The sequence below is a fragment of the Myotis nattereri genome, assembly GCF_964212035.1.
Source record: "Myotis nattereri genome assembly, chromosome: 2".
In the NCBI taxonomy this organism is placed as follows: domain Eukaryota; kingdom Metazoa; phylum Chordata; class Mammalia; order Chiroptera; family Vespertilionidae; genus Myotis; species Myotis nattereri.
Genome location: NC_138076.1, coordinates 211,207,599 through 211,230,592, shown reverse-complemented (window position 1 = coordinate 211,230,592; position 22,994 = coordinate 211,207,599). Strand labels below are relative to the sequence as shown.

General features: G+C 44.0%; 1 protein-coding gene across 2 annotated transcripts; it reads right to left on the bottom strand.

The window, feature by feature from the left end:
* Positions 1–4,569: 4,569 nt before the first annotated feature.
* RBX1 (ring-box 1) lies at positions 4,570–19,011 on the bottom strand (the record flags this gene model as incomplete). Of its 2 annotated transcripts, XM_081084631.1 has the most annotated exons (5): positions 18,914–19,011; positions 17,006–17,084; positions 11,987–12,057; positions 8,895–8,980; positions 4,570–5,671 (listed from the first exon to the last, which is right to left on the bottom strand). In XM_081084631.1, the coding sequence occupies exons 1-5, from the start codon at positions 18,989–18,991 to the stop codon at positions 5,659–5,661; spliced, it is 327 nt and encodes a 108-aa protein (XP_080940757.1). In that variant the 5' UTR covers positions 18,992–19,011. The 2 variants fall into 2 exon arrangements, with proteins under 2 accessions (XP_080940757.1, XP_080940758.1); XM_081084632.1 differs by lacking the exon at positions 4,570–5,671 and having other exon boundaries at positions 8,891–8,980.
* Positions 19,012–22,994: the final 3,983 nt, after the last annotated feature.

Below are 22,994 nucleotides of genomic sequence, written 5' to 3'. Positions count from 1 at the left end.
CCGTTTCTCCCGTATGAGTCTGGGTCCCCAGAGACTCGCCCGGAACTGGAGCTCAGAGCTTGAGACTCCCTCCCGATTGAAAAAGACAAACATGTCTTCAGCTGCCCGCCCTCTCCGCATGCACCTCTGCACCTTAGTATTTTACTTCCACACCACACCTCCTCTGAGTCTCGGTATGCTTTTCTCTTTCCTTCTAGTTGTAGAATTTCCACTCAGCCAGCCTTCCTGTGGTTCTGGATGATGTCTGTTCCGTCTTTTAGTTGTATTTTTGAAGTGGTTGTGCGAGGCAGCAATCTCCGGTGTTTACCTACTCCCGTTTAATACTCTTTCCTAGGGGACCCCCCAGTCCTGATCAGTTGGCTTGGCAGGCATGAATGAAATAAAACCAAGGGCAGTTCATTTGTTCTTTCTTTCTTTATCCAATGAAGGCCCATTGGTAGGTGCTGAAGATTCAGGGGCAAACAGAACAGAAGGTTTTGCTCTCCTGGAGCTTCAGAATCAGAAGGTAGGCAAGCAAGTGAGCAGATAAGTGACCACACGAAGTGCTTTCTAGACAATAAAATGGGCTGATGTGGTAGAGTGAACTGGATGGCCGTTTCCACAGGGGGGCAGGGAAGTCCGCCTTGGGGAGGTGACTATGAAGGTGTGTTCTGAGACTTGAAGGAGCCAGGCATTTGGAGATGTGGGGGAGCCCCTGGCCAAGGCCACCGGCAGCTGCTGACTCCCTCCAGGGTGGTTGGAGCTCTGTGAACACCAGAGTGAATGATGTTCTTAGATGAGATCAGGAAGGAAGGCAGGGAGGGGCCAGCTCACCTGGAGGTGAGTCAGCCTGGGTGAGAAGTTCCAATTATTAAAAAATATATATATTATTGATTTTTTTATAGAGAGGAAAGGAGAGGGATAGAGAGTTAGAAACATCAATGAGAGAGAAACATCGGATCAGTTGCCTCCTGCACCACTGGGGATGTGCCTGCAACCAAGGTACATGCCCTTGACTGGAATCAAACCTTAGACCTTTCAGTCAGCAGGCCGATGCTCTATCCACTGGGCAAAACAGGTTAGGGCAGAAGTTCCAATTTTAAGTTAAATGAGAAGCCAGTGGTGGGTTCTTTAAAGTTAGTTAGGTGATACAAATGTTCAATGTTACCAGGCCGAGCTCTCCAAACTGAGGTTAGCTTAGCCAATGGGCTGAGGGACTCATGCAAAGCTGGAAAGGACGGGCAGAAACAGGGTCACTCTGTGACACTACAGGCTGTGTGAGGTTCTGCAGACTATGGGGTCAGGGCCCAGTTGAGAGAGTGGGCAGTGGGCTCCAAAGAGCTGACTGATTTTTTATAGTAGAGTCAATACGAAAAGGACTTGGAGAGCCTTTGCTGGTGTTGCACAGTGGTAAGAGTGTAAACCAGTGGTTCTCAACCTGTGGGTCAAGATCCCTTTGGGGGTCGAATGACCCTTTCTCAGGGGTCGCCTAAGACCATCGGAAAACACATATATAATTACATATTGTTTTTGTGATTAATCACTATGTTTTAATTATGTTCAATTTGTAACAATGAAATTGGGGGTCACCACAACATGAGGAACTGTATTAAAGGGTCGCAGCATTAGGAAGGTTGAGAACCACTGGTGTAGACTCATGGGTTCAATTCCCAGTCACGGGCACATACCTGGGTTGCAGGTTCAATACCCTGCCTCGGTCAGTCGGGAAGGCAACTAACTGATCCATGTCTCTCTCACATCAATGTTTCTCTCACTCTCTCCCTGTCCTCCCTCCCTTCTCTCCACTCCCTCTAAAAATCAACGGGAAAAATATCCTCCAGTGAGGATTAAGAACAACAAAAACAATTACAAGGACTTGGAGAGCTCACAGGAGCAGTAGGGGTGTTGGGGAATTGGGGTCAGAAAACGGGCAGCCATGGGGACCACAGCCAACACAATGCCACAAAACTAGTCTGGGAAGGTGTTGGCTGTTGATGCTGTTAAACACTGGATTTCATAATCCATTTTTCTACCTGCACTGGGCCATGGGTGCTGCCAGCGCTGCTACCCACGGTCATAATGGATGGCAGGGTGAGTGTCCCTGAGAGGTGGAAGTTAGGTAACCCACCTTGCTGGAGAGCCAAGATCAGCATGTTCAAAGTCTATGATGGGAAGTGAACTCTGCTTCCATCAAGGCGGGGGATTTCTCAACCAGTGGAAGGGGCATCAGACCAAATTAAAGATTCACTTCAGGTTGTAGCAAGGAGACTAATGACAGCATGGCCAGTCAGGGAACTTCAACCTTCTCTGAGAAAAATGAGCCCTGGCCAGTTGGTTGAGCATGGTGCCCTGCACCCAAAGGTCGCCGGTTTGATTCCCGGTCAGGGCACATGCCCAGGTTTCGGGCTCGATGCCCTATAGGGGGGCATGCGGAAAGCAGCCAACCGATGTTTCTCACATCTATGTTTTTATTGGTTTTAAAGAGAGAAACATACATGTTTCTCTTTTATAGGTTCTCTCTTTAAAACCAATAAAAACATTTTTTAAAAAAAAGTGAAGAGGGTTGGGTTCTGTCACTGGCAGTGAGAATGGAAAACATGACACAGATTTTAGTGAGAGTATAAGAGCAGAATGAATAGAAGTTAATGTTTAATTAAATGCAGAGGCAAAGGAGAGTATCTGAAATGTCTGTGGCTTCAGGAATTGGATGAGTGACAATGACATTAATATGGGAAAATGATCAGAGGTCCGTTATTTTTGACATGCTGAGTTTGAGTGTCTGAGAAACACAATCAGGGATAGATAATGGGCACAACTGTGCAATGGTCTGCTGGTAAATCACTATCAACAGGCTCTCTAGGGAAAAGACACTTTGATTCATCCGGTTTCTGTGTATGAATACACTTTCAAGCTACCAACCAGAGGTTACTGAAAGTGACTCTGGGAAGAGAGGCACACAATTAGCGGTCAGGAGCCCATCTGAGGGTCTGGTACACTGACTACAGGTGAGGATGAGGTCTCCCAGGCAGAGCAGGACCGAGACCAGAACCTTCAGGGGCAGGCTGAAGAACAGAAGCTCCTACAGGGCACAGCTGTCAGAAGGAAAACCAAGAGGGAATGGGCACTTCAAGATCAAGCCCAGTCTGGACCCTGCCAAGCTCTCCAGAATCAGTTTCCATCATTCATTCATTCTTTCAACAATCTCCTCCTAGACTGTGAACTATTTGAGGGCAGAGACTTTAAGTTAGTGGTGTCCTCTAGGTAGAGCACATAGTAGGCATTCAGCAAATAATTCCACTAATTTCTTGAGTAAGATTTATGTCCACCACTTGCATAAGGCAACACAAAAAATATTGGATATATATCTTAAAAGAAGACATTTTGGCTCAAGGTAAATCTTCCCAGCGAGGGTTTAGGTAGACACCTCTTGCTGTGTCGTTCCCACACCATTCCCATTCTCCCTGCAGCTGTTACCCTACATTCCAGTTGTGAGGTTCTAAGGCAGTCCCTCTTCTCTATGTGCATCTACAGATTCGTCCAGTTATGGGCACCAGGCCCAGCTGGGATTTTCAGAATCAGAACTTGGGAGAGTCCCTCTCAAGTGGCAGGAGCAGTGGGAGAAGGGGTGGCACAGGTGTTAGCCTCTGAGGAGCAGCAGCAATGAGAATACCAGCAGGGATTCCCTGGTTCGTCACTGTTAGGTCTGGCTGTATCCCTAGCCTGTTCCATTCCACAGCCCCACATTCTCCAATAAGTTTCTCTTTACCTAAGCAGGAGCTAAGTTTCTGTACTCAGCAACCAAGAGTCCTGATAAATACCCGGGAACTCACCAAATATACACAGTATAATGTCATCTGTGTGAAAAGCTAACGTACTTTTCGCTACTGAAAGTTATTCATGCAGTTTAAGTGACCAACGTGAAAGGGGTTTAAAAGAGGGTATTTCTGTCACAGGTGGCAGCCCTAAAATAACAGCAACAGTAGCAGCTACCTCCATGTGAGTGCTTGCTCCGTGCCAGACGTGTGTGGTAGCTACAAGTAGGTCCTCGGGTTACGTCGGAGATCCGTTCCTAGGGTGCAACGTAATGCGATTTTCGTAAGTTGGAACCCACCTACATAAGCACCTACTTCATTCACATGGAGCACATACACAGCAGTACGTAATTAAGTGAAACAGTAAAAAAAATTTAAAAGAAAGGTAACAATTCCTGACCTTTACTTGTGGTAAATAAATAAAAAACATAAAGTACATATGTATATACGTCAAAATGACGGAACTTTTTTTTTATAAATAAATGGGAGATGGCAACGTAACCACGAAAGAAACGACGTACGTCTAGTCTGACGTAACCCAAGGACTGCCTGTACTAGTAAGTGGAGAAGCTGGGTTGGATCCAGATTTATCAAGACTTGAAGTTCTTTATTACTAAGTTAGAGGCTCTCAAACTTTTTGGTCTCGGGATCCTTTTATGATCTTACAAATTGAAGACCTTAAAGAATTTTTGTTTATATGGGTTATATCTATAGTTACCATAATGGAAATCAAAATCGAGAAATTTAAAAGATTTATAAAAAACAAAACCCCATCACATTTAACATAATAAATATTTTTATTACAATTATTTTTAAAGACAAAAAAATTAGATGAGTGGCACTGTTTTACATTTTTGCAGATATCTCTATATCTGATTTAATAAAAGACAGCTGCATTCTCATGTCTACTTCTTCATTCAATACGTTGTTTTGGTTGAATTATATAAAGAAAAGCTACCCTCATACAGACAGGCAGTTGGAAAAGAAACTTCATGAACCTCCTCAAAGCATTTCAGGTGCCGCCAGAAGTCCTCTGGAACAGCGGTCGCCAACCTTTCAGATCTCTGTGGACCACTGGTTGGCGACCACTGCTCTGGACCACACTTTGAGAACCACCGCAATAACTAGTCTGCTTCTCAGGTAAAGAGTCTATACACAGACATTGAATATTATAACTGGCAAGTCCACAGGGCCAACACATTTCAAACAAGTTTCCAAAAGTGGTGGTGGTGAAGGAAACTTAAGTTATCTTCTTAATTCAATTTTAGTTACATCAATTTTTAACTTGGGTTCATGTATTATTCTTTTGCCAGCCAAGATGACCTATTAGATTTTTTTCCAGTTTACTTTTCTAAACTAAGAGGAGAAAGCAGAATGTCATACACAGAGCTAACATCTGTATAGCGTTTTACAGTTTACAAAGCCTCTGTCTGTGCCCACATGATGCCAGTGAGTCCTCAGAAGCCACTTTATAGAGGAGGAAAGCTGGGAGCAGAGGCGACGTGCCCAAGATTGCCATCAGTAACCAGGATGTGGACAGAAGCCTTGTGACCGAGTGATGTGTGCGCAGGACACCTCTGCTCTGGCTCTAACGCACAAACGTCTCACTTTCACAAGCTGGCTGTCCGACCGAGAAGAGGGGAACCTACATTTACGTTCACTTTTTTCACATACACAAGAGACAGCATCTAATATAGAATCCAACTGGATTTTATTTGACACGGAACACAATAGGACTGCAGGAATAGCAAACTGAAAAGACAAAGCAGAAAAGACCCAGTTCTATCTAACTTACAATTAAGTAACAGGAGGGCAAGTCATTAAATGAGTAACAAAACAGTTGAGCTTGATGGAGAATATTCTTTTTCTAGTGCCCATACCTGAAAGACAAAGTAAATTATTTTATTAATTCCTCAGTAATTTCCTGAGACGATCAGACCTGTTTAAACACATGAGCAAATGGGATGGAAACTTTGAAGAGATGTAAGTGTGCTCCCAAACTGGGTTATGCCACTGGTCTCTTGTCCCTTTCATCTTATCATCCTCTGTAGTATTTTACCTACCACCTCCCACCCCCTTAGTGAAGGTCCCTCCCTGGGACTCAGTCATGCCCACCTTCCTCTCCTCCTAGTTACCAGCGAGGTGCTGGGCAGTATGAGGGAGGTGAGAAGAAGTTAGAACTGGTGGTTGTGAAAGGGAACTTGACCTGCTGGCTCGAGTCAGTGGCTCAGACAGTTTGAGCTCTTGACCTCCCTTTACCCATGGCAGCCTTTTTGCACCTCCACTTCAGTACTCAGGCAAGTCTGGGGTAAGGCAAGTACGAGAATAGTAACAGGGCAGTCTTCATTTTCAAAATCTACCACCAGGGGCCATTACAGCTATGACTGTATTCAGCATCAGAAAGAGGGGGAAAAAACACACACACAAAAACCCCACTACAGAAAGTGGAAAACTAAGCATGAATTTCAAGCGGTTTATGATTTCCCCTGAAGCCCAAATTTGGCTCTAATCAGATTATAAAAGTAAACAAGGTCAGGAAATTTCTTCACATATAAATGGATTTCTTGAACACAAAACTCTTCATTATCTTATTTAATCTTGTGTCCTGGTTCTTTTTGGGCAGTTAGCCACTGATTAAAATATTTCATTATATGGATGAAAGCCAGGGTACTTGGCTTCATAAGAAATCAACTTGAATACTGTTTCATAAGAAATCAACTTGAATACTGTCTAAAAAAAATTGTGCCCAACTCCACACAGGGTAAAGCTGTAGTGTTTGTTAGTGGGCTGGAGAACGACCTAGAAGTTGCCTATCAGATTAAAGAATGCTGTAATTTGTTCCTTATGAAATTATTTTCCAAATGCACTGAAAACCCCTGCCTGGCCCTGATTGGTATGCTCAGTAATTAGAGCATTGGCTTGTGAACCAAAGGGTCATAGGTTTGATTCCCAGTCAAGGGCATGTACCTGGGTTGCTGGTTCGCTCCCTGGCCCTGGTCAGGGTGCGTGTAGGAAGCAACCAATTGATGTGTCTCTCTCCCATCTCGCCGCTCTCCTGCCCCCCAACTCCTTCCAACCTCTCTCAATGGAAAAAATAACCTCAGGTGAGGATTAACAAAAAAGAAAAAAAAAAAAGAAAGAAAACTACTCCCTGGCAAAGTCACTGGCTGGATACAGTGACGGTGTCAAAGGCCCACATATGGAATTCTTCACACTCCCCAGTGCTTGGGCTCAGCCCTGGGCATATGTAATGGGCAACACAGACAGTTCTGGTCCAAAACAGAATCCTGAGCCTGCTCTAGGGAAGAGCAAGTCACAAAGGCCTCTTAAGAGCTCAGAAAAGTGCTTCTGCCTGGACATGTATTACTGTCATGGTTCCATTCAGAACACAAGCTCCCCCAAGAACAGGGAAGGACCGTCTCAGACATCTGTATATCTTACATATTACTTAGCATGCACTTTGTTGAATAGAGAATAATATGGGCTAGATCAGCCGTGGGCAAACTACGGCCCGCGGGCCGAATCCGGCCCGTTTGAAATGAATAAAACTAAAGACCGTACCCTTTTATGTAATGATGTTTACTTTGAATTTATATTAGTTCACACAAACACTCCATCCATGCTTTTGTTCCGGCCCTCCGGTCCAGTTTAAGAACCCATTGTGGCCCTCGAGTCAAAAAGTTTGCCCACCCCTGAGCTAGATACTGAGTTTCTTAAAAATGAACATGCAGCCGAAACCGGTTTGGCTCGGTGGATAGAGCGTCGGCCTGTGGGCTGAAGGATCCCGGGTTCGATTTCGGTCAAGGGCATGTACCTGGGTTGTGGGCACATCCCCAGTAGATGTGCAGGAGGCAACTGATCAATGTTTCTCTCTCATCGATGTTTTTAACTCTCTATTTCTTTCCCTTCCTCTCTGTAAAAAATCAATAAAATATATTTAAAAAAATAAATAAGCATGCATATGATATGACTTCCAAAACTCTTTACCTAAGTAAATAACCCAGTCTAAAAGCAAAATAACTGTACCAATCAGGGATTTCTAAACACGTAACAAACTAAGGAATCTTACTTCTTTTGTTTTTAAAAATAATCATATTCTATTAATCAAAACTCATATTGAAATAAAAATCCCCCTTCTCATAAAAATTTTAAAAATGCAACTGAATACTAATTCTCAACTATCAGAGTAGCTAAGATGGAAAATGAGTCTCCCACCATAGTCTTTTAATCTCACTCCTGGAGGAGATCACCAGCAAGAGCTTCTTAGCTTCCCTGATTATCTCCATATTTGAACTTGCATGTATAGGGGTGTACATGCACTGTTTGGAGGGAGTGTACATTAGTACATATTCTGAGGAAAGGAAAATCTGACACTACCAAAAATGAAAGTGTATATTCTCCTTACTCAGAAATACCTCTTTTAAGAATTACTGTTTCAGATATATACTACTCACATATATACACAAAGATTCATGTATAAGGATGCTCATCACTACACATTATTTTTTATAGTGAAAAACTGGAAACCTAAATGTCTATCAACAGGAATGAAATAAATTACAGTACATCTACACAAAAAACATACTCTGCAACCATTTGAAAGGAGGTAGTTTGGCATGTGTGGATATGAAAAATCTCCAAAATGAAATGAAAAAGCAAGGTAAATTACTATATTAGATGCTCATATCTATGCTAAGGTAAAGAAATTATATATGTATACCCACCCATATACAACATAACAAGTACATATATGTATAATCAGAAAAGCTAATAAGCCCTTCTGATGGTTACCTCCATCATGATGTGATTTTGAAAATACTTAATAGTTTGCAGATCCTATGAAATTCTCTTTCATAGACCCAAGACAGTTGGGAAACGCAAGACTGCCAACTTCTTTTTATTTTATTTTTTTAGGTTGCGAACTTCTAATGTTGGCCACACGTCTGTGGATTTTCCACACAGATGAGTTCCTTAATTAACCAAAAGCCATGCTCCATGGCTCCATGCTTTAGGACTATGCAGCCTTCAGCCTGAGGTGAGACAAAAAACAGCACTGACCACAGAGCCCAGGCTTACAACATCGAAACAGCCAGAGACACCTACTTTTGGAATTCCCACTCTCTGTTGTCCAGCGGACACACCTGCCGTGTTTTGAGCCAGCGAGAGATGCAGTGGAAGTGAAAAGCATGCTGGAAGAAAAGATACATTTTATTAAAAATAACTGTGTAGGCTCAACCATCTACTCACAATGTCTCCAATGCAGTGGGTAGTTCACACACGGGGCTGGAGAAGGACAATGGGAGATAAAAACAGTGAGAGGCAAAGGCCACAACTCACACCCTTTGACTAGGTCCGAGGACATTTCCAATGAAGCATCTGCTAGCAATGTCAGTACTACTAAAGGAGGAAACTGTTTAGGAAGAAGTGCATGTTCTGGCAGTGAGTGCTCTCCCTTCCTCTTAAGGGAAGTACGGTGGCTCCCTAGTCCTACTCGGCCTGTAAAGGATGCTCCTACACTCCTGGACACAAGCAGATGTCAAACCTCCCCATTCTTGGTCCCCAGCTGTACTCCCCTCTCCTTGGAGAATAAGAACCCCAGGAGAAGAGCCTTCTCAGCCCCTGGTAGTGCCCTGCCACTGCCACCCATCCAGAGCTGAGATGGGTCCTTCCCCAACCTTCCCACACCCAGCTCAACTCTGTTAGAAGAACCTGGTTTCCAGACTTGTTCACAAACACCTGCTATTACGAGACCTCAGTACTCAACACGCCTTTAATGGGCAAGGGGTTTTGTCTTATAAGGAAGTGACGTAAAAAAATAGGGTAAAAGGAAGTATTCTGCTGGGGAAACTTCCCATAAGCGGCTGAAAGAGCATCAAAGGACTTATTTCACGATCAAGATAGGAAGTAAAAAGGCAAGAATACCAAGAATACTGGTAACTGACAGGGAGCTAGGAGTTAGCTTTCAGATTGGGGGAAAGGACAGCCTGTGTGCCTGGCACCTTTAATGACCTGCAGATGCTAATCACAACACCTCTGCAAGGGCCATTTATGCCCTCCCCTGCTCATATGGGCAGAGTATTAAGAAAGAAGTGGCAAGTGTTCCTCCTCATCTAGTCTGTGATGGGTCAGCTGAGGTGGGGACAGGGGAGAAATGCTGACACAAAACAATGAAAGCATTTGCAGGCTTCGATTAATAACAGTCTTGAAACCTGGTCAGTTATGTCTCCCGTAACATGCGTGGAACTTAAAAGAAGAATCACAATATAGATTATTACCTTGTGAACTGTCTTCTGACAAAGACAAAATCAGAATTCCATAATTAAGAGTGGAATCCATAGCTAGTACACTATGGATATTCAACAGGACAAATATTCTCCCAGAGTGACAGCTTTTGGAAGATCCCTTTCCTGTTGACTCTCGTACAACCCATTATGGACAAAACAACAACAACACACCCCACAAAACTTATAAAAGGCAGAAAGCTGAGGCATTTTCCTCAATCATGGGGACAGACTCACCTAAGGTATCCAAGACACCCCTCTCCCCCGCCACTCCCCAGTAGGCACTCTGCAGCAGCCCAGGGTCCTTGTATGCCCCAATCACCTCAGAAAATGAGGGAAAGAGGGGATGCAAATGAGGCTACATGGCAGGTGACAGCAACCCTGAACCTGCCTGACCCCAACTTTCTTCCTGTTAATAATCTAAGATATATTATGGAAATGTTGAGCAGTCTCAGAGTACACTGACCCGTCTTCACAGTTTACTGCAGATGTTAACATACTCCATCATTGAGCATTACAGCAACTCTAGCAAGCAAGCATGACGGGTATTATCATCTCCATTTTATAGACAGGAAACTGAAACCCAGATAAGTTAAGTGACCTGCCTATTTCATGGAGCTGGTTTTCGTAAAAGACCCAGAACTAGAACCCATGGCTAGTCCAAAGGTTTCTGCCAGGCCATGCTGGCTCCTCTTTATGGCAGGCTGAGTAAGTCTCTCCGTAGCCAAATTTACGGGAAGTGCACTCTCCTTTCCTTCTACCACAGAGTAACCTGGTTCTTAGTATCTGCCTGAATGCCAGGGGAGCAAAGAGCCCTATATATTTTATTTCTTTATCCCCAAAGGTAACTAACGCTGTCCCTTAGCCAATACAGGCTCCCGTGACACTGCCCAGAGGCCCTGACAGAACTAAGAGGATAACCACAAGCTACATGTGAGCCCTAAGCACTGATAGCTGCTATCTCTGCAGTAAACACCACTACTCCCAATTTGCACTTCGTATTTAGCAAAAACTTATGCTTACTATGTGTCAGGACGTGTTCAAAGCACTTTGAATATAAAATCATTTCATTTTGATTAAACTCTATGCAGTCTACTGTTAGCCCTATTTTACATGAGGGAACCCAGGCTGAGATGTCAAATACCTGCCCAAAGTCACTTAGTAAGTTAAGTCGCAACAGCAGGGAATGGTGGCCTGACTCCAAGCCTCTTAGGTCTGTGCCATGCAGGGGGCTGTGGGTCCTCTGGACCCTTGGCACAGGAGGTCCAGACAGAACAATTTTAGCTCATCTGACTGGGACTGTATGGCTATAAATGAATTTTAACATATGCTAGAAATAACATGTTTGATGCATGTTATCCTTCACAGCTGTCACATCCTGGAAGGCCGTACATTCAGTCCAACAATGCTGCACCAAACATTTCTGGCATGAGCCATGTTTAAAAAGGGACACCCCTCAAAAATCTGAATATAGTACATTTGTCATACTTAAAATGCATGCAAGCATGCACGCACACACAAGCACTCAATTTATTCATCCAACTTAGTTCCATAGGACACCTACCCTTAAAAAAAATCTGTTTAGAAGGTAAAGATTTCCACTAACAGGAGAATATTCCAAACCCTGTGCCATAGGCTCTTGAAAGCAGTACCCAAAGATGAATCTCCAAAATGTGGATAACAAAGGTGGGCCCACCCTGTAATTAAGACAAACTAGTGCCTCTATAATAATGAATAATTCTTATCCTGTAACAGGTGAATAGCACAAAAGTTTAATCTTTTAAACTATTTGTATAGCTTTTGGGAGAAAGTTGGGCTGGTCATTTTTTTTCTAGTTATTTTTCAAGACTGGCAAAGCAGGGAAAGTGGTAATACATTTACAAGCCATGCTGACAGGGAAAGATGTTTCCTTACATTACAGACTCCCCACGCAACGGTGCACTCTTCAGAAGTGGCAGATGCCTGGTTCGCCTGACATTCTATGCCTGTGGGAACAAGAGCAACAAGATCACAGACCGCAGGAGCAACAACCTTTTCATCTATAGCAGTCCTACCTGCACAATTACACAATGACATGCTTGGAGCGGGGTGCAGGGAGCGGTGGAGTAAAACTGAACAAAATCTCCGATCATTAATTAGGCTGTTTTTTTAATGAATGTGAAAAGGGGTGAAGAACAGATAAGGCAGAGATGTGACTTAACAGTATGCTTTGCAATGATTTCCTACCCTTGTTCAAGAACAGAGTTATGAAGGAAAAGGTACTTTTTAATTCTGAACATAACCTGACTTGTCTAAATGAAAGCGATTCCTCCTAATTTGGTAAATCTCGTAAACTCAAAGTCGCCTCATAACTCTTCCTGTTCTGATCACTGGTATCTTTTCCCAATTCTTGACAAATGCTTCCTTGTAGGCCCTCAGAACACCCAGGCTGACCCATGTGAACCTCTGAAGCCTAAAGGAGTCAGGCAGACACACGTGAACTGGGACAGAAGTGATAAAAGGGGGTGAAGAGACCTGCCACAAACTGTACCCACTCTGCACGAAGACGTCAAATCTTAAGTCTTTAAAACACTGTCAACAAAGCAAATCTGTTCTGCCAGTGGGTTAGTGATGTGGGGCCTGCCACTCAGTGACGCTTATGGCAAGAACAGGGAATATTCAACCAAAAGCAGACAGACAAGCAACATGTAAAGGCTTCCTATCACACCCCTGGCAAAGGCAGAAGCTTATTTCATGTGATATACAAAGCTTGGGGATTTTTAAACTTCAATAAAAGCTAAGGAAGAAACAGCTTCATCCTGGAAGTGAACAGATGCCACGCTTTGAAAACACTGATGAAGCTGTGGTTTGAGGAAGGGACTAACTTCTATGGACAAAGGCTGGGTCTAAGCCTCTTGGATGCCCTCTTCATCTGGAACTAGATTGCCTAAGGTACGGAGGAAAAACACCCAGTGATTGTACATTTAATCCACTCTGTAAGCCACCAAAACATGGGGCAATATAAAATAAATACAGGCACGCAGTATCAATTTGGACTCAATCAAGGAAGTCTTTAGACAGAACGCTTTGTAGGAGAGTTCAACTGGGGCACAGCCATACTCACTCTTATTTATTTAAAGCTATGTATCTACGTGGTCATTTAATGCCAGACCAGAATATATTATAAAATGGCCATTGCTAAACCAAGAATCTTATTCTCATCTTTAACAAAATGTCTTTTTCAAGAATCATATTCTAGCCCTAGCAGGGTTGGCTCAATGGATAGAGTGTCGGCCTGTGGACTGAAGGGTCCCAGGTTCAATTCTAGTCAAAGGCACACGCCCAGGTTGCGGGCTCGATCCCCAGTCGGGGACGTGCAGGAGGCAGCCAACCATTGATGTTTCTATCTCTCTCTCCCTTCCTCTCAAAAAAAAAAAAAAAAAAAAAAAAAAGAATCATATCCCATTTATTTTTGAAAGGAAGACAAGTCCAGTTGTGGCAATCAGATTCCTTTAGTGACTGTATTAATAAAGAAAAGGGTATGTTTCTTAAGGATACAGATTTGATCTCAGTCACTGTTTTATTCTGGTGCCTAGGCGAAAGGTCCAGGATATAAGTATTTACTGAATGAATAAAAGATACAACTTGAAAATACTACTTTCATAATTTTTTGCTATAGGAGTTCAGTTCTATTTTTTCATTTGACATTTAAAATATATGATAAAGCAGGTGTCTAACTGAAGCCTACATTAATCCCTTAAGTCAGGGGTCTCAAACCTTTTAAACAGGGGGCCAGTTCACTGTCCCTCAGACCGTTGGAGGGCCGGACTATAGTTTAAAAAAAACCTATGAACAAATTCCTATGCACACTGCAAATATCTTATTTTGAAGTAAAAAAACAAAACGGGAACAAATACACTATTTGTATTTGCATGTGGCCCGCGGCGTAGTTTGAGGACCCCTGCCTTAAGTGGTCAACTCTAAGAGAAGACCGAGTATCAATGGCCTTTGTCTGTCATCTTTCCAAGAAGTGCATTCTCTTCCACCCAGACAGACACACAACTTAAATATAGAGGTAAAAAATAAAAAATAATAAATGTTATATAAAATCCTGAACTATTTACAGAAGAGAGCCCCCCAAAAGTAAAATTTCCTTAGGCATAACTCCTTATAGAAATGCATAGCCAAGAAATTGGCATGTAATCAAATACCCCACCCAAACACATTTAAAAATGTGCGTGTGTTTTCCTGTGATGAGATCCTTCTATCAATATTAAACATCATGGTAGCTGCTGATCTGCTTTGACTGCTGTGTGAAAAGGCAAACAGGGTCAAAACTCAAAGGAACCAATGGCAATAAGCTACCAACACTTGCTATGATAGCTTTCCAACACAAAATATTTGATTTGTGCTTTCCAAATTGCAATGATCACAAACTACTCCCCAATTCTGCGTTTTTATTATTCAACTAGAGGCCCAGTGCATGGAGTCCCTCAGCCTGGCCCACGCCCTCTCTCAATCTGGGACCCCTTGGGGGATGTTGGACTGCTGGTTTCGGTCCCATCCAAGGAACGTAGTAGTGCGCAAAGCAGCAGGCCGCCAGGGAGGAGCCCCAGCCCAGGCTGGGTGGCGCACTGCTCCCGCTCATCCGGCCCCACCTGCCACTGCCGCTCAGTAAGCTTGCTGAGCAGCACTCCTGCTATGGGAGTGCACTGACCACCAGGGGGCAGCTCCTGCATTGAGCATCTGCCCCCTGGTGGTCAGTGAGCATCATAATGACCGGTCAACCAGTGGTTCAGTCGCTTAGGCTTTTACATATGTATAGATGAGCAAATATTTAGTGAGAACCTATAATGTACTGGACACTATGCTAAATCCTGGGAATGAAGCAGTAAATAACATGGACATGAGAGGGGACCAATTTAAATTAAATGGTTGCTACAAAGGAAACTATATGATGTCTTAGGAATAGTAAACAGAACTGTCATAGCCTGTGTTTGTGTGTATGTAAGTATGACCAGTGAAAACATCTTAGAGCAAGTTCAAGGTGAGATATGAAGACCAATTATAGGATAATTCTGCATTACTCAATGAAGTAGCAATTAGATACATGTGGCTATTGAGCATTTGATGTTGGCTAGTCTGAATTAAGATTAAGACTAAATGTTGCCAAAACCGGTTTGGCTCAGTGGATAGAGCGTCGGCTTGTGGACTGAAAGGTCCCAGGTTCGATTGCGGTCAAGGGCATGTACCTGGGTTGCGGGCACATCCCCAGTGGGAGATGTGCAGGAGGCAGCTGATTGATGTTTCTCTCTCATCGATGTTTCTAACTCTCTATCTCTCTCCCTTCCTCTCTGTAAAAAATCAATAAAATATATTTAAAAAAAAAAAAGATTAAGACTAAATATAAGTGTAAAAATACACTTCAAAGGCTTAGTACAAAAAGAGAATGTAAAGCTTTAGCTGGTTTGGCTCAGTGGATAGAGCGTCAGCCTATGGACTAAAGGGCCCCAGGTTCAATTTCGGTCAAGGGCACATGCCTGGGTTGCAGGCTCAATCCCCAGTGTGGGGTGTGCAGGAGGCAGCCAATCAATGATTCCCTCTCATCGTTGATGTTTCTATCTCTCTCCCTCTCCCTTCCTCTCTGAAATCAATAAAAATATATTTAAAAAGAGAGAGAGAGAGGCCCTAACCGGTTTGGCTCAGTGGATAGAGCGTCGGCCTATGGACTCAAGGGTCCCAGGTTCGATTCCGGTCAAGGGCATGTACCTTGGTTGCGGGCACATCCCCAGTGAGGGGTGTGCAGGAGGCAGCTGATCAGTGTTTCTCTCTCATCGATGTTTCTAACTCTCTATCCCTCTCCCTTCCTCTCTGTAAAAAATCAAAAAAAAATATTTAAAAAAAAAGAGAGAGAGAATGTAAAATATCTCACTTTAAAACATTGATTACATGTTGAAATCAAATTTGGATATAATAGGATAAATAAAAATAACCTGTTTCTTTTTATGTTCTTAATGTGGGTACTAGTAAAGCTTAGATTACATATGTGCTTGCATTTGTGGCTCACATTTAGATTGGTAGTGGTGGGTTAGACCAAGGTAGGGGGGAGAAGAGGCAGAGAATATTCCAGGCAAAAAGAACAGTATATGTAAGGGCTCTAAAAAAGACCACGGATACTTCAAGAATGGAAAGCCAGAGACACTACCACAGTGAGCAGGAGAGTGACTTAAGATGAAGTTGGAGAGGTAGGTGAGTGATTTAAAAAATAACTGCCTATAATTTCAGTTCTAGAAAGTTGAAATTTCTTTGCCCCATTTCTGATCTCAATAACAAACCATTTTAGTACCTGGATGAAAAAGTAATCTCAACTCTTTCTGGTGTGGTCAACATTCTGGCCCCTATTACTAAGTTAGTCCAACAATAGCTATAATCAAATCTGCCATGTGTGTGGAATATGTGGAGATTTAAATAAAATTTCTTTAGTGTAATTGTCTGTTTAGATGTTAGCAGTGATGTCCTCTTAACTGTGATTGGGGCTAAGACTGAAAATTCTTACTTCTTAGGCTTCTTTTATTTATATATCTTGCCCAGCAAAAACTAGCTCTGATTGAATATTTTTGTTCCAAGTTTACTTTCTTCCTTTCACCTTTGCTTTTGAGTCTGTGTACGAGATGGAAAATATAGAGGACTCAACAGTGCCTCTGGGTCCACAATTCATTCTAAGTGTGGCTTTGTCATCTTTAGACTGAATAGATTTATTCTGAGATGGCTATGCCTCCAGAACATCATAAAAAACTACTCTATTTCAAACATACCAATGGGCTAGATGCAAAAGACCCCAAGTGCTCTGCCTGTGCTTTATGTTTCATTGTGAAGAATAAAATTGGTCACATCAGGATAGCCACAATCTCTGTAACCTTCTCAATTTCCTCCCATCCTCCTGCAATTACTTACAAAGGTCCATAATGTGGTTCCTGCAGATGGCACAGTTATCAACCACAATGTCCCAGGCCCAGAGGGCTACTGCGTTCCACTGCAAAGAGAAAGAGGGGGAACAAAACACTCTCCTTATAATGCACACACACACACTGTAGGATTTCATACTACATAGTTTTGGCACATTCATTTAGTCTTATATTAGATGTGTAGCAATGGCAAGCTACACATATGCTCGCCCATTCTCCAAATGGTTGAGTATATCAACATAGAAATTAATGAGTCACCATTTAATTTTACCTTTTTTCTACAACTCAAAATAATTTCATCATTAAGCAAGTCAGGAATAATTTTTAAGTGCCTGTTTCAGGTTTAATAAGTACCGAGCTGAATTACTGTGCAGTTGCGGAAGAGATCAATGTCTGCCTAAGTTAATATCTGCTATTCCAGGCAGCTTTGGATGCGGTAGGGAGGTAAAAGCTAGGTACAGAATGAACTACGATGCTGACGGGATCATAAAACGGGTCACCTGGGATAAGCTGGATAACTAACTACCCAGTGTCAGTACGCAGAACAAGGTCATCACTTCCATCTTACAAGGCTGCTTCGTAACAAACTCTAGAATTCACCAGAATTTGACTTAGCTCCTACCATCAAATAACCCGATGTTCTCAACTTCCCATACTCAGACTCTTATGTTAAGAAAAATTCCCCAATGAGAGTTTATTTAAAGTGGCATCAAAGTAACTCAACCTCCTGGCTTCTGCAATTATAAATATTCCCAAACTTCCTTTTTACCCACTAATTTGGGGCCACTTCCCAAACTGTCATCTCTTTCAATCCAGTTCTCAGTAACTTCTTCAGCACTTTTCACCCGGTAGCTTCAACTCGGGAGGAAAAATATCCTACTTCTATTCTTCTTCAACATGGCTGCTGGCTGCCACTGAGCACGCAGCGCCCGCAATGAAACGCCAAAAAGCAGCTGGGGGTGGGGGTGGGGGGGGGGGACACATTGTCTGCGTTTGGCCTAAGGTTACGGGAATAACACCGTCCCTGTTTCAGAATCCTCATTTTGAACAGATTTATTTTATCTCGGGTAGGACTCGGCACTGTTCTCCCAATCTCTTAGCAAACCACCACCACTATAAGGCATTTCATGCAAAAGGACACGTTCCATATTTTTTGCTTTCCCACTTTTAGCAGGTCGTTCGCAACTATTACGCAAACCTCCCTTAAAAGATACAATTTGAGCTCGCGTTTCCTTTTTAACAAATTCCACCAGGCTTTTTTTTTTGGAGGAGGATTCTGGATGTGATATGACCATGGTGGCTGTTGTTACAAACGAACAGACCTCCCAAAAGCAAGAGTTACACTCAAGACACTGCTCGGCGGGGCTAATGGTACTGGACGCCGCGATTAGGCGAGGCCGGGAGTGGGTCCCTCGGGGGGAGAGGGACCCCGAGTTTCCGAAAGGGGCGGGGCAGGGAAATCAGCCCGGCTCCTCGGAGGCCTCCAATGCGGTAGTACTTCAGGTTCCCGGCTTTCGCTGCACTGCCCCATCCTCCACCCTCCGCACCGCTCCGACTCCCCCTTCCTCCCACCCCGCCCTCCCCCCAACACCACCAGCACCACTCCAGTGACAGCTCAGGCGCTTGGCTCCCTTAGCCCACTCAGCTCCGCATATCTCAATAAGCACCTTCGTGATTGGCCCCTCAGCCTCTAAGTGAAACCAATACTGACATTGACAGTGGGCCACAGTCATGCCGATCAACCCTAAGGCCCGCCCCCCAGCTTCCTTTCGTGGTACCCGGTCCTAGAAACGCCCTGAAATGAAGCCCTTTCCCCCGCGCCTCGGTCATCCTCGGGCCTGCCAGCCACATCCGCGCCTCTCTAGTTTCCCTGAGGAAGGCGCTGGCGAGACCCAACCTTTTTCACTTCAAAGCGCTTCTTGCCCGCGCCGCTGTTGGTGCCGCTCGGGGTATCCACATCCATCGCTGCCGCCATTTTGGAAACACACGGTCCGCCGTCCAGCCACTGCGCCTGCGCACCAGTGCACTGGCTCCTCCCCCCCGCCCCGGCTCCTCCTCCTACACCCCACCCCTTACTGGCGCGCGGGGGGTGGTGGGGGCGGGGCGCGTGGCCACGCCCCTTAAAGGCGCTGGCGGAGGTTTGCCCCCCTCCTGCGTCGGCCGCGGAGGAGGCGGTGGCCGGAGCGGTGGGGCGAGGCCGGGCGGGGCCGAGCCGACGTGAGCGAGCGGGGTGGAAAAGCTCGTAAGGACTCGCTCTCGTCGCCCTCCCGCGGGAAGGCCCCGGCCACACGGCCTCAGCTGGGGCGGCGGCTGCTTCCTCCGCCCGGACGGCGACCTGCGGCCCCCGCCCCGCCCCGCCCCGCCTCCCCGGCCACCCAGCCGCTCGCGTGCCGGCGGGTGTTCCTCCTCCTCCCGCGGGGAAAGAGGTGAGGGTGGGCGAGCTCCCTCTTGCTGCCGAAACCCGAGTCCACCCACGGGCCGTTCGCTAGTCGTGACCGGCTCTCGAGCCAGGCCCGAGGTGCTGCCTCCCTTGGAGGCTTGAGGCCGGGGGAGCCGCGGCCCTGGCAGCGTTTGGTTTCCTGGGTCCAATTCGGGGAAATGCTCGGGACGCTCACCGACCGCCCTCCCGGGGGCAGACTGAGCCGCCTTCTCCAGCCCCGCCGCCACCTGCCCACGGGAAATAGCGAGGAGGGAGACGGGGAGCCATCGCCAGCCCCCTGCGCCCCAGAATGGCCTCTGGTTAAGGAACACGACTTGGACGGCCCGGAGCACACGTCTCCCGGACCTCACTTGGTCACCCGCGGACGGGGTTCTTTCTCCCTCAGTTCGATCCTCCTTCCGCGTCGCTGGCCGTAGTCATATCTTTAGTCTGGAATTGGTGTGACCCACTCAGCTGTGGGTTCTGCCTGGACATTCCTCCCCAGCCCACACACCTGTACTTCCTGTCACCCTCCGACCAGCACCTCTTTGTGTGTCTCTAACCTTGCAGAGGTGTCACTCAAATCGCTCCTGCATCTTGGATTGGCTTATTTGAAATCTCATTATTTCCTCTCGAAAGAAAACCGGAGAGTCAGGGAGTGTGTTGACTCCATTGCTAAACCAGAATAACTGCAGTTTGTTTCCCGTCTTAGTCACGAACAGGTACAACGAATCCGTGAAAACATCACAGCCTCCAACCAGGCTCGGAAGGGAAAGGAACCCTACAAGGTTCTTAGCTCAAGTTTTGTTAATGATTCCACGTTTAGGTTTCTGTCATCTATTGTGCCCTTAAAGGCCCCTATGTGAAGACTAGAAACCTTGAGTAAATTAAGACATCGAAGGCATATTTATCCTTCATTCAACAAGTTCATTGAGTATGATCCAGGTCCTGATATAAAGAGAAGAGAGACAGCCCTGGCCGGTGTGGCTCAGTGGATGGAGCCTCGGCCTGCGGACTGAAGGGTCCCGGGTTCGATTCCGGTCAAGGGCATGTACCTTGGTTGTGGGCACATCCCCAGTGGGGGGTGTGCAGGAGGCAGCTGATCGATGTTTCTCTCTCATTGATGTTTCTAACTTTCTATCCCTCTCTCCTCTCTGTAAAACATCAATAAAATATATTTTTAAAAAAAGAGAAGAGAGACAGTGATTAAGATGTCAAACTTCTAGTAAGAAAATGACATGTCAGTGAATAGATGCATCAGATAATCTCTGGATCCCTAGCGCGATGAAGACAAAACAAGGTCATGAGATTGAGGGGGGATGGAAGCAACATTAAATTGGGTGATGAGGTCTCTATGAGGAGCGACATTTAGGCACCATAGGGGTAGGGTAGTTCATTCTCAGGCAGAGGAATAAAAGTCCCAGCTCCTTAATGGACCAGTGATGGCGAACCTTTTGAGTTCAGCGTGTCAGCATTTTGAAAAACCCTAACTTAACTCTGGTGCCGTGTCACATATAGAAATTTTTTGATATTTGCAACCATAGTAAAAGATTTATATTTTTGATATTTATTTTATATATTTAAATGCCATTTAACAAATAAAAATTTAAAAAAATGAGTTCACGTGTCACCTCTGACACACGTGTCATAGGTTCGCCATCTGACCTATACCATCCCGGTTGCAGACTGGATCCTGGCCCTGGTCAGGACGCGTGGGGGAGGCAATCGCTGTATCTCTCACATCGATGTTTCTTTCTCTGTCTCCTCCTCCCACTCTCTCTAAAAATCAATAGAAAAATATCCTCAGGTGAAGATTAACAACAACAACAAAAAGAATTATTTACCATGATTAAGTGGAGTTTCTTCCAGGGATGTAAGTTTCAATATTTTAAAATCAGCCAATGGATTACTTATATTAACAGGTTCAAGAAGAAAAATCACATGCTCATACAATAGGCACAGAAAAACATTTGACAAAATTCAACAACCATTCATTATAAAAACTCTCAGAAAAGTAGGAATAGAGGAGAACTTCCTGAACTTTATAAAGAGCATCTACCAAAAAACTTACAGCTAACATACTTAATTGTGAAATACTGAATGCTTTCCTCTTCAAATTGGAAACAAGGCAAGTTTTAAATTCCTCTCTTACCGCTCTTATTTATTGTAGCACTGGAACGTGTAGCCTGTGCAATAAGAAAGCAAAAGGCATACAGATTGGAAACAGATATAAAACTGTCCCATTTCTAGGTGACACAGTTTATGTGGAAAATCTAAGGAATCTTAAAAAAACCCTCTTAGGACTAATATGTATGATCAGCAAGCTCATAGGATACAAAATAAACATACGAAAATTGTATTTGTATATACCATCTATAAACGGGTGGACATAATAGAAATTAAAAATAATATATCATTTATAAGAAATATGTACAAATCTAACAAGACATATATAGAACTGGTACACTTAAAACTAACAACACTGAAAATTGTTTTTAAGACTTTTAATAAGTAGACATGTTCATGGATGAAAAGATTCATCATAGTAAAAAGGTCAGCTTTGCCAAAACCGGTTTGGCTCAGTGGATAGAGCATTGGCCTGTGGACTGAGAGGTCCCAGGTTCGATTCCGGCCAAGGGCATGTACCTGGGTTGCGGGCACATCCCCAGTGGGAGATGTGCAGGAGGCAGCTGATTGATATTTCTCTCTCATCGATGTTTCTAACTATCTATCTCCCTTCCTCTCTGTAAAAAATCAATAAAATATATTAAAAAAAAAAGTTCAGCTTTTACCAAATTAGTATAGTTTAACACAATTCCTCTCAAAATTCCAGAAAGGTTTTTTTTGTAGTTACAGGTAAAATTATTCTAAAATTTATATGGAAAGGCAAAAGCACTACAATAGCTAAAATAATTTTGGAAAGGAAGAATCACCAATTTTGAAAATCAAGACTCTTTTTGAAAAGGAGTCACTTTACCTGCTTACAAGATTTATTATGCAGCTACAGCAATCAAGACTGTGTGCTATTGGTAGAGGAACAGACATATATGTCAATGGGACAGAACAGAAAACCCAGGAAAAGGTCCACCCAAATATGCTCAACTAAATTTTAACAACTATACAAAAGCAATTCAATGGAGGAAAGATTGCATTTTCAACAAATGGTGCTGGGGCAATTAGACATCCATGGGCAAAGAAAACAACACAAACAAATAAGGCCGTAGACCTATTCTCACACCTTATACAGAAATTAGCTCCTCATGTATCATGAACTTAAATGTAAAACATAGTACTATAAAAATTTTGGAATAAAACAGTAGGAAATCTGCAGGATTTAGGGCTAGAGTTCTTAGACTTGACACCAAAAACATGATCCATACAAGGAACAACGGATACATTGGACTTCATGAGAATTTAAAACTTTTGCTTTGTGAAAGACTCTGTTAATAGCATGGAAAGACAAGCGACAGAGTGGGAGAAAGTTTTTGCAAGGCACATATGTGATAAAGCACTAATATCTAGAATATAGAAAGAACTAACAGTCAATAGTCAATAATCA